Source organism: Miniopterus natalensis, chromosome 6 (genome assembly GCF_054644295.1).
Source record: "Miniopterus natalensis isolate mMinNat1 chromosome 6, mMinNat1.hap1, whole genome shotgun sequence".
Classification (NCBI taxonomy): domain Eukaryota; kingdom Metazoa; phylum Chordata; class Mammalia; order Chiroptera; family Miniopteridae; genus Miniopterus; species Miniopterus natalensis.
Window position 1 is genome coordinate 54,320,763 of NC_142086.1, and position 12,330 is coordinate 54,333,092.

At 43.7% G+C, this 12,330-nt stretch overlaps 1 protein-coding gene across 2 annotated transcripts; it reads right to left on the bottom strand.

The window, feature by feature from the left end:
• Positions 1-669: 669 nt before the first annotated feature.
• ADIPOQ (adiponectin, C1Q and collagen domain containing) lies at positions 670-9,537 on the bottom strand. 2 transcript variants are annotated; one of them, XM_087817892.1, is made up of 3 exons: positions 9,456-9,537; positions 2,297-2,518; positions 670-1,190 (listed from the first exon to the last, which is right to left on the bottom strand). In XM_087817892.1, exons 1-3 carry the CDS (start codon positions 9,535-9,537, stop codon positions 670-672), a joined length of 825 nt encoding a protein of 274 aa, XP_087674018.1. The 2 variants fall into 2 exon arrangements, with proteins under 2 accessions (XP_087674018.1, XP_016055666.1); XM_016200180.2 differs by lacking the exon at positions 9,456-9,537 and adding an exon at positions 4,800-4,839.
• Positions 9,538-12,330: the final 2,793 nt, after the last annotated feature.

Consider the following 12,330-nt stretch of genomic DNA (forward strand, 5'->3'; position numbering starts at 1 on the left):
CAGGGGCCACTGAGTGGTCGAGCTGAAATGGAGCCTGGTCATAGAACCACCTGCTCTGAGGGAACTCTACTGAGAAAACAACTTAACTCATGATGAGTTAAGACCCTCAGATGAGATGAATGAAGGATGCCCCCTATCAATATCCCAAAGACAAGTACTTCTGGAAAAGGGCACAGTGTAATAGAAAGAGTCCATGCCCTGAGTGTGATTTCTTGCTCCACCACTTAATACTTGTGTGACCTTAGGCATTTACTTAACTCTCTAAGCCTCAGGGCCCCAAATGCAAAAAGAGGAGAATGATATCTTTTCCGCGCACCTCACAGGATTGGCATGAACATAAGAAGAAGCATAGAATCGCACTATCAAATACTTTCTCGTAGTCAGCTATCTTGTCATGTATGTGAAGCGCCCCAGTAAATGCTGTTATCCTTTTATTGCCACTATGTACCAGATCCTTGAGGCCAGGGAACATATCTTCTTTAGGACTGAGAGCATAGTCTGTAACTTTTTAAAAAAGGTACTTGATGAATGAATAAGTAAATCAATGAATAGTGTTCAGAACTCTCCAACTAAAGAATAACATCGGTCTCCTAACTACACTGAGAACCTATGGGCTGTTCTTTGACTTCTGGGTTGTTTGGCCCAGTAGAGGCTTTGGGTAAGTGGTCATCAGTTGGTGTCATGGTAGAGAAGGAAGCCTGTGAAGGTGGAATCATTGTCATTATCTGCATAGAGCCCGTTATGCTCCCCTTCCCCATACACCTGGAGCCAGACTTGGTCACCCATTTCCAGATGGAGGAGCACAGAGCCAGAGGCTTGGTCCACGTCTTTGTCCTGGTATTGGTCAAAGGTAAAGAGCATAGCCTTGTCCTTCTTGTAGAGGCTGACCTTCATATCCTTCAGGTAGACAGTAATATGGTAGGAGAAGTAGTAGAGCCCAGGAATGTTGCAGTGGAATTTGCCAGTGCTGCCATCATAGTGGTTTTGCTGATTATAGAAGATTTTGGTAAAGCGAATGGGAACATTGGGGACAGTGACCCGGGTCTCCAAACCCACACTGAAGGCTGAGCGGTATACATAGGCACTTTCTCCAGGTTCTCCTTTCCTGCCTTGGACTCCTGGGAAGCCTCGGGGACCTTCAACTCCAGTCACTCCAGTTTCACCAGTGTCACCCTTAGGACCAACAAGACCTAAAGAATTAGAAGATCTCAGTGACCATAAGAAACAGAACTCCTGTTTAAGTTGCTTCCAACTTAAAACACTGTCCCCATAGCCCCTATGTACAACTTGCTTCACTTATAGAGCAATGGAAGCTCCCAAAGGGGAGAGTTATACTTCCTATTTCCACATCCCCCAGAGCAGACTCCCATACATTTTTTCCAACCAATATATTTTTTTTAAAATATATCTTTATTGATTTCAGAGAGAGGAAGGGAGAGGGAGAGAGAGAGACAGAAACATCAATTATGAGTCACCGATTGAGCCCACAACCTGTGCATGTGCCCTGACGGGGAATCGCACCCCAATAGCCTGGACCCTAGGTCGACGCTCAACCGCTGAACCACGCCTGGCCGGGCTCCAACCAATATCTTATAAGTCTCCATCATCAACCCTCCATCTGTTAACTCTTTATGTGCTGGTTCAACCAACCATACTTCTGTTCTTCTATTCCTCTGTGTAGGATGTCCTCCCTTCTTTATTCTGTCCACTCATCTTTCAAGACCTAGCTTAAGCCCTTCCTCCTCCTGAAAACCTTCATTGTTAAATCTAAGTCTGCCCTAAGGGCATTTTTTCTCTCTTCCATACTGTGGCAGTTGTCCACATTCAATTTGGCATATTTGGAGTAGGCTTCCTTATAGTAACCTCTCACAGAGTCTTGTGCATTAAACTTATTTTCTTAACTAGACTAGGAGCTCTTCAGGAGCAGGACTGTGACCTGCAAGAGGTGTACATTAAGTGTGTTTGAATGCTGCTGGGAATTAAGGGGAAATTAATAGAAATAGGATATGAGCAGATTGGGAATAGGGATGGATGAGGGTGGGGATGGGAAAGGGGACAGGGAAGATGTGGATAGAGCAGAGTCAAGGATACTTGATTTTACAGGTGCCACCTATTCTCACCACCGGCAGACCAACCCAAAGTCCACTTTAGGTTGCTTATGAGTCATATGAAAACACTTTGCTTCTTCCCTCTGTCTAGGCCTTAGTCAATAACTAATGCCCTAGTATAATTCTAGAAGCCCGCCACTACCCAGGAGAAGTCTGATGAAGAAGGCCAAAAAAAACCTTGTTCTTACCTGCATCTCCTTTCTCACCCTTCTGGCCAGGGGTGCCATCTCTGCCATCACGGCCTGGGGTCCCATTGTGGCCAGGATGCCCTGGGATGCCCGCCATCCAACCAGTGCAGACGCCCTTAGGCAGGGGAAGCAGGACTCCAGGCTCTTTGGTCGGGGTATCCTGTCCACGACTGGGCAGAACTAGTAACAGCAGAACAGCTTGTAGCAACAGCATCCTGAGCCCTGGAATCAGATCAGCCATGAGAGAACAGACCCCACATAGCACACCTATTCAGGATCTAAGCAAGACTCACCATTTCAGCAGAGTCTGCTTCTGAGACCTGCTCTCCCAATACTCACCTCTTCTAGGAAGACTTTTCTATTTCAGCCCACCTTGATCTCTTTCTGCCCTGACATTGGCAATATTTTAGCATATTCCTTGCGTGCACTCTCCTTTCCTCAACAGGATTGTGAGTTCAGTGACGACACAACACTCCTCCAAATTACTCATATCTGAGCACAGGACCAGGTACAGGAAAAGCTCCAATAGTCAACATGTCAAGAATCTTTCCCTTGAGTTTTTCAAGAATGTTGACTCAGATCATTCCATACAATTCTAACTAACTCCTCTCTCTCGGCTCCTTTCCTTTTCTTCTTTACTTCCATTTCCCTTATTTTCTATGTCTGTCCCTCTTCCTTTCCTCCCATTCTCTTCCTTCCTCTCCCCTTCTCCTGGGTGATGTCAGGCCATTTGGTATATTACACACATGTACCCACATATGCATGCATACATGTGCACACACACACATACACAGCCTTGCCTAGGATTAGTCAGACAACCAGAGACACATTGTCCTAAGAGAATACCCACTGACCATTTGCCTGGGCCACCCTTTGCTGCACCTCCTCACATGCCTAATCCCTATGCAGACTTCAGGACATTCAAGATGTCATTTCTCAGAAACTCCTCCCAGTTCCCCCTCCCCCAACTGGGTTGGTTGTTCCTCCTCTGTGTTCCCTGGTGCCCTCATTTATCTCCAGCATTGCACTTCTTTCATCAGTTTGCTTATCTCTTATAGATTACATGAAATCTCCAGAATTGGGTTTGGCTTCAGGAAACAGCTCCTCTGTGAGGGGTGCAGGAAAGACCCTGATTGGCAATCTTACCTCCAAAGATGTGCATGATGTCTGGAATCCACTCTTATGCCCCATTACCTGGGGCTCTATGTGACAAAACCACCTCATGTTTCACATACGTATACCCATCTTCCATGTATATATACATATATATATAGATATAGTCATCTTTTACATATATATACATACACACACACATATACATATACACACACACACACACACACACACACACACACACACCCGTGTGTGTATTCATTAAAACTAGTAATATAAACACTTTGGAAACTACAGAAAACAAAACAATCCTCAATCCCAAGAATTTATCTGTTCATTTGTAATTGTAGCGGAAACATACTTTACATAGAAATTTTATTCCCCTATTTTTGCCTTGTCTTTTTCTAGTTTTTACAGTCATTGATTTAAATGTGTGTGTGATGGCCCATCAAATGGATACAGGCAAAATATACATAACAATTTGCATTTTGTTGAACATTTGGTTTATTTCCATTTAAAAATATTATTATTAAATCTGTAACAAATATCCTTAAGCATATAGCTTATTCCCAAATTATTATATGACATATTCTCAGAAGTAGAATTACTGGACCAAAAACTATGAGTATTTTTAATGCTCTTGATGCATTTTCCCAAATTGCAGTTTGTTATATTGTTACCCGGTAGTATCTCAGTGTGTGTATAAAAGACTGTATCTTAGCTACTCTCCCCAGCTCTGGATATTATCATTAAAAACTTTTTTTGTTGTTAGCTGACTGAACAAAAGAAATGGTGCCTCACTACTTTGATGATTAGTGAGCTGTACATTTTATTAAAGGCCTGTTTTCTAATTTAATTTCCTCTTCTAATTTTATTTTCTCACTCATGTCACCTCTGTTAGCGTTTTTGTCACTTAGGTAATTAGGGACACAATGTGCTTTTTGAATTAATTTGTGTGATCTCTTTATAGCAATACTTTCTTTAGTATGCAGATTTTTCTTTTGTTAAACAGTCCTTATTCATGCCAGGGTTTGGTAAATATCTTATTTTTATTTTCTTCTATTGTTTAATAATAGGGCTGTTTCACTCTTTAATCCATCTCTGACATTTTGTTTTGGTGTAAAATGTCATCTAAAATACTCAAATGATTTCTTCCTATTTGAAGACTAGTTGTTTAAAAACATCTTTAATTAAAATAACTCTCTCTAGTGATCTAATGCATCACTTTTCAAATATCAAGTTCAAATGTGATCTTATAAGTAAAGTGAGAATTGAGAATGAGATGGGTGGATGGAGAGGACAGAGAGCAATTGAGACCTGCTGCTCACAGACATCGATGCTGACCCTTGGTGGTCATGAGTCAAGGCTCACTTTTACCATCTTCGTGTACCTTTGTCGCCCTCTCCTGGAACTGGAGAGCTCAGGAGAATGTTCTCAGTAGCTCCTGGGAATAAAATGAGCCGGCCTAGGCTTAGCGTCTCCCAAGATAAAAAAGGTAAGTTAAATGAGAAGCCAAGGAAGAGACCAGCCAAGCCCCTTTTGTACTTAGGAAAAATACTTGTTTTGAGACTTTTAAGACTTCATACGTCTTTAAACTTTCTATTTGTCGCCTCCATTCTTTCTTCTTATGGGGTTAGCACTAAAACTGAGAAGACCTCTGAGAGGCTCTGTGCTTGTTTTCTCCAGAAATGAGGGGGGCAGAATCTATGAGGTTCTGTTTTCTTTTCCGCAGAGGGGCAGGAGGAGAGAATCCAGAACATGAGAACTGGTGGAAGCAGCTACAGAGGACCCCAAAGATAATAGGCAGTGGAGGGTTTGCTCCAAAACTGTTGAAGGGAGTGCATTCTCCCAGCCCAAGGGACAGCATTCTGTCTCAACACTTCACTGGGATAGATTTTTCCACTAACAGGGAGAGCAGGGTTCCATGACAGTGGCATGGAATGGAGGAACTGAAAGGAGGGGGAAGATGGGTACACGATCCTAGAAAGTCTCTGAAGCAAAGAACAGATTCTGATTGAAGACAAAGATTGTCTTCGAACCTAGTTCTGGGTGAAAAAAATCAGTAATTGACAACAATTGGCAGTGTAGAGGTGCCTAAGTTTCAAAAAATTACTCCAAAATTATTTGTGCTCTTTGTTTATTTTTAATATGTTTTGTATTGACTTGTAAAGAGAGAGGAAGGGAGAGGGATAGAGATAGAAACATTGATGAGAGAGAAACATCATCAATCAGCTGCCTCCTGCACGCCCCCTACTGGGGATAGAGCCTGAAACCCAGGCATGTGCCCTCGCCAGGAATTGAATGAAGCCACCTCTTGGTTCATGGGCTGATGCTCAACCACCCAGCCACACCAGCCAGGCTGTGCTCTCTGTTTAGATATAGTAATTGTTACTTTTTAAAAAAACTTTTAAAAATATATCTTTATTGATTTCAAAGAGAGGAAGGAAGAGGGAGAGAGAAATAGAAACATCAATGAGAGAGAGAGAGAGTCATTGACTGGCTGCCTCCTGCCAGCCCCAGATCATGGATGGAGCCCGCAACCCAGGCATGTGTCCTGACGGGGAACTGAACCACAGTCTCCTGGATTATAAATTGATGTTCAACTGCTGAATCATGCCGGTCGGGCTACATTTTGATTTTGAAAGACTTCTACTTCCATAGGGGAAAAAAGTATTAAATGAACCTGTGTGATCTAAGACTCAATTGTGAGTATAAAGAAACCTTTTACATGGATCATGAAGTTCAATGCCAACTTCCACTTACAATTTTTTGTCGTGTAGAAAGTTCTTACCTCACTTGATATCTCATTTAATTTTCACAGCTACTTTGAGAGACAGTCTGAGGCAGAACTATGGAGCACATGCTCCATGGTCTCCGTGCTTGGGTGAAAGGAATTTGTTCTTACCTAAAACATGTTTCAGTCATATATTAATAGGAAAATTGTGTGGCATAATCCATATAATGTACTTAGAACAGTGCCTGGCACATGTCAGTGTTCAATAAATGTTTACTCTCATTATATCCATTTTAGAGATGAGGAAAATGGGCTTCAAGGAAGTTAAGTGACTTGGCCAAGATCCCATAACTACCCATAGAGGAGCCGGAAATCAAACTCTGGCCTTCCGAAGTCCAGTAAAGGGCATAGGCCAGGAGAGGAGAACAGTATCAGGGTCACACATCTGCCCTTTACTATTCCACTCCGTAGGATGGGGACATAGACCTCAGATCATGATGCACGTGACCTGGCTCCTAGTCTAGGCTCCACCATTAACTCGCTGCTGACTTACCTGCCTCCACCCCACCTCTTGGACATCAAGCTCTTTGCCTGTAAATGTGATTATTAGTGATATAAATCCTTGTCTAGTTTATTTCACTTTATTACTGTATGAACCAGTTGACTAAAAGTATAAAAAGTATTTTATAAATTTATGAAGTGTCCCACACATGTAAGTGAAGAGAAGGGAAGCAAACAATTTCTGGACCAGCTGTGTGGACCACCCCTTTAGTTTCATTTCATCCCCACAATTCCAGAAGGTAGGACTCCATTCCCACAGAAGGAATCTGAGAACCAGAGGGGTCTGGTCACTCCTGTCCCGGGATAACAAGTGGAAGGGTGCAGAGGTGCCATTTGAAATTTGAAGGCTGGCTTCCCTCTACTGCACTGGCATTCATGGCACATCGTGCACAGGACCTGCTCACTTTTAAAACTGCACAAGGGGATGACCACGGTGTTCTTTAGATCTCAAAGGCCATATGATGATCTCTCATTTTCATATGTTAAAATGTGTGAGAAATTCCACTTTGACCTGCTGGAATTTCAGTCACAACAGCAGAATCTTGTGAAATACAAGGATGTGGTCTCCTTTGGGACTGGCGGGGAACAGAGCAGCATGGGAGAAAGAAGTCACCAAGCCCCGTGCCAACTCTTCTGGCAGAAAGGTCAGTAAAACACAGTTCACAAAGTCCCTGGGAGACAAGAGGAGCCCCAGAAACCATCTCACCCCTGCCCTGCTTTTACAAATGGGGGGGGGGGCTACGGGGAAGGAAAGAGATGCACTCATTAGCTTCTCCTAGGAGCTAGCTCTCACACCAGGAGATTTTGCACATTATTTTATTTATTTATTTTAATCTTTACAAGAACTCCATGAAGCAAGGAAAATAACCTGAACTTTAGAGATTGGAAAACTGAGAGATTAAGGAGATGATCCCTGTGAGATTCCCATCTGGCTTCCAGACCAGTGCGCTTTCCATCACATTACACAGCCTCTAAAAGGGCGTCTCAGACTCAGCTTCTTAGTTGGCTGAATGAGGTTATGTACGAAGAGGGACCTGAGGACACTTTGAAATGAGCAAGAGTACCCTGGAGTGTAAATTGCAAGAGGCACTTTCAAGTCCCATTTCATTTCACCCTCCCTGTAGCCCGGCTTTTGACTTCACTGTGTAGAAGAATCTGAGACTTGGGGAGGCCAAGATGCTGGCTTGAAATCGTACAACTCTGTTTGAATTACATGGGCTTGCCATTTTTAAAAGTCAGAAGTAGTAGAATAGTGGCAATTTCACATGGTACAACCTAATAATAAATGGCAGAAGCAGGAATTAACTCAGATCCCACAAGGATTAGCTTTCACTCAGCCTGGGAGAGCTGTCAGCATCCCCATACCCAAATCAATCAATCTCAATCTCTCTCTCTCTCTCTCTCTCTCTCTCACACACACACACACACACACACACACACTCATGTTCTCAAAGGACTGATAAAGCAGAGCATCCCTCCACCAGCTTTTTAAGATCAGTCTCTCTCCACATAGAGAAATTACTGATTGAAAGCTTCTTGTCTCCAGAGCTTCTACCTCCTGACCTCAGCCAAGTGTCTGGGGCTGCTGGTCTCCTGGTTTGGCAAGAAGTAGATGGAAAGTCTGTCCCTGCAGCCACCTTAGAAAGGTCAAGAATCAAGTTCTGTGTCTCTCTTTACAACTCCTCAAGAATTAAGGGAGGGTGGCAGCATGGAATGCCCGTTAAGCCACAGAGCTCGCTTTCCGCTGTTCCACTTCAAGAATGAAGTCGGCATCCTCATGCTCCTTTGGGCATCCTCTGTCAGCATCAAGGGCTCCCCTGCTCCCCAACCTTGTCAGGAGGAGCCAGCCTTACCCCTAAACAAGAGTCACCAGGAGTGAGGTAGCTGCACCCGTGCAAAGCTTGATCTGAAAACCAGGACCCTCCCAACCAGGGACCCACATCCTCTGACACATGAGGACTGGCCTGACCTCTAACATGCCTCCCGCTCTGACCTCTGCGTCGACAGCTGGAAACCACCAGGATGCCTCCAACACTGTTCACTGGGACGAGCAGAATTGGGCTTGGCAAAGGCCAGGCAGACCCAGTTGTTTCTGTCAGAAAATGTCTTCTAAAAATAAGATTTTTCATAAGTCCCCAGTATATACCAGGCCCTTTGCTCACTTTGTCTCATTCGAACCTCTCAATCACCCTGTGAGATATCCCCACATCTCTGTATGTATTCCCATATCTACAGATACCCCCAAATCTATAGGCAATGGCCATGTCTCATTCATTTTTGTGTCTCGTGAACCCCACCCAGTGTCTGGCTGGTAGAATCTGCTCATTTACTGAATAGAATCGCGTGGAAGGGCTGGATTTCAAACTCAGTCTGAGGTGGGAGCTCGGGCTTTTCCAAGCTGCCCCTTCCTGTGCTTCTTTCTGTGAGAAGCGTTTGATCTCCCTTCTCCCCTCATCTAACTGGACTCTACCACTGGTCTATCCCTTCCCCCTCACTGACCCTAACTTTTTCTCTGGGTAGGCATCTTGCCACTGAATGAACTGGGCAAAATTCAAGATGGTCCCAGGCATTTTGACCAGAGGAGCAGCCCCCTGTCTCTTGGAGCTGTGAGAGAATTGAGGAAGCTGCAGAGTTCTGCTGTATCCATCACCATCCCGCTGCAACAGGAGAGTGTGGGCGCACCCCAGCCAGAGGCCCCACTGTAGGCAGCCACCCCACCCCAGCCTCGAACTTTAATCACATCGCTCTTACCTTCAGGTGTGGGATCACACCCACAGACTGCAGTCAGGATGGAAGTGAGGAGATGGTCCGGCCTCAGCAGCCTGGTACTCATGGGGGCAGGCAGTCCCCACCTCACAGTTGTCCCTTCCCATTGGCCCACCCAATGAGGGCCAGAGACCAATGGGCCGGCACCTTGTCCCTGGCAGCTGCTCCAGGTCTCTACTCTGGGGAACTGGGGCAACCCAGCTCAGGCTTGAGAGGCCAAGTGGAGACTCAGTCAAACACTCATGTTCCCAGGCCTTGGCCTTTATTTTTGCTTCCTATAACAGCAATAGAAGATGGGGTAAGGGTCAAAACCAGGAGCAGGAAAACAATATATTTCTGCATCAAGGGAGAAATTTTCTCATGTAAAATGAATCACCCAGTGGTCCAGGAGACCCCCTGTCCCTACAGATTGCCCTAAAAGTCAGAGGCACCAATTACTATCATCACACTCTTGGCCATTTTACATGATGACATGTGAAACTGTATGGTACAGTCCCTGGCACTACAGAAGGGGGGACAGTCAGAGGGGCTGCAACAGAGTAAGAAATAGAACACATCTTTCATTCTCTGGCTTGGGCCCCAGCTTTGTGAGAGACTTTGTGTTAATTTTGAGAACTGAGGTGAGAGGGAGTTTCTGCATGGTGTGGGCAGGGCCAGATTATGACCTATAGAGGCCTTGAATCCCAAAAGATTATGTAGCCCCCACCCCTATGTAACTCACACTCGATGTAACATAAAACTTACATAAAGTGTGTATTAGAATACCATTTTCCGAGATTTTTTTGGTTCCAAAATTCTAAATAAGGCTTTGAAAGCTAATTTTCCCTATGTGTGAGTTCTCTTTTACCAATACCTTAAGCATGTGTACAATCCCTCTATTAGGGAACCCAGTTCTGGGCTGGAGCAGCCTGGAGGACCAGAGGCTGCCACCCACATTGGTGTTCCTAGAAGGCTTGGGCTTGAAATAGCAACATTCATCACCTTGGCTCTTTCTTGGCAAACCCATGATATTTTTGAAGGGCAGGATCAAAGCTGGTTCTTGCAAGCCACAAATTCTGATGCATTAAATCATGATCCCAGCAGGACTTAAGATCCCAGCGACAACTTCGACAAGACATTCAGAACTGTTTTCAGACAGAGACCAGGCAAGTGTCTGCCTGCGCCGAAATACCACCTCCACTAGCCACACAGAGCCTCAAAGTCCACCAGCAAAGTAAAGTAAAAGTATGACCTAAGGCCTTGAGCTTCTGCTAATACACTAAGTCCTCACTTAATGCCATCAATAGGTTCTGCAACTTTAAGTGAAGTGACATAAAAGAAGACCAGTTTTACCATAGTCTAATTGATATACACAAGAGTTAAGTTCCTAATGTTAACAAAACATTGAATGAAATGATGTTATTTCAGGACATGCTGTATGCAAATATTTCCAGAGAAGTCACATTAGGCCATTAAATTTTTTTTTTAATTTTTATTGAATTTATTGAGGTGACATTGGTTAATAAAATTATATAGGTTTCAGGTGTACAGTTCTATAATAAATCATCTGTATAATGTATTATGTGTTCCCCACCCAAAGTCAAATCTCCTTCTGTCACCATTGAGCCATTAAAATTAGTGATGAGACCCTTTTCAAGGGCCCACTAGCTTAGATAAGGGGTCCATGAAAATGAGTTTCTATACAGTTTACCAAGAAGGTTGAACCAAGGAGAAAATACAGAGAAACTGCAGCAACTCTGTTTCACCACTGTTTTATTTTTATTGTAGTATTTTCTTATTTATTTTTTGGTCTGTGTTACTATCTTTCTCTCCTTACTAGAATGTAAACTTCATGAAAGCAGGCAAGTTGCCTGTTAAATATTGTGTCCTCTAGGCCCTAGAATAAGATCTGGTACAAGGTAAGCAATAATAAATGTTGAATCAGTGAATGATTATAATCTTCCCTTTGAGATAGCTGGTTGTTTCCCATCTTACAAATAACATATCTGGAGTTTAATGAGATTAAGTAACTTGTTCAAGGCACAGATCCAAGATTTGAACCTAGATCCATTGGACTACAAAATCGTCAGAGAGATGCAAATTAAAACCACAATGAGGTATCACTTCACACCTGTCAGAATGGCTGCCATCAACAAATCAGCAAACATGTGCTGGAGAGGGTGTGGAGAAAGGGGAACCCCAGTACACTGCTGGTGGGAATGCAGACTGGTGCAGCCACTGTGGAAAGCAGTATGGAGGTTCGTCAAAAAATTAGAAATGGAGCTGCCTTTTGACCCAGTGATCCCACTTCTAGGAATATATCCTAAGAATCCTGAAACACTAAACAGAAAGAATATATGCTCCCCTATGTTCATAGCAGTGCAATTTACAATACCTAAGATCTGGAAACAGCCCAAGTGCCCATCAGTAGATGAGTGGATAAAAAAGCCATGGGACATTTACACCAGGGAATACTATGCAGCTGTAAAGAAGAAGGATCTCATACCATTTGGGACAGTATGGAAGGACCTGGAGAATATTATGCTAAACGAAATAAGCCAGGCAGAGAAAGACAAACATCACATGATCTCACTTATATGTTGAATCTAAAGGACTTAATAAACTGATGAACAGAAATGATTCAATGATATGGAAGCATGGATCAGACTGATGAATTCCAGAGGGATGGAAGGGGGAGGGCGGATGAAAGGGGAGAGATTAACTAAAGAATTTATATGCATAATGCATGACCCAAGGACATGGACGATGGTGTACATGGACGATGGTGTGGAGAGGGACTGGGGAGGGAGGTGGAGTGGGGTGGAATGGGTCAATGGGGAGAAAAAGGGACATGTGTAATATTTTGAACAAAAATTAAAAA

What these genes read in the sequence shown, in the direction of transcription:
- ADIPOQ (XM_087817892.1), bottom strand. Translation starts at nt 9,537, where the DNA reads ATGAGTACCAGGCTGCTGAGGCCGGACCATCTCCTCACTTCCATCCTG. An exon ending in GTGTGATCCCACACCTGAAG is followed by an intron (nt 2,519 to 9,455) that starts GTAAGAGCGATG and finishes ATCTGATTCCAG; the next exon opens with GGCTCAGGATGCTGTTGCTA. An exon ending in GGGTGAGAAAGGAGATGCAG is followed by an intron (nt 1,191 to 2,296) that starts GTAAGAACAAGG and finishes CTAATTCTTTAG; the next exon opens with GTCTTGTTGGTCCTAAGGGT.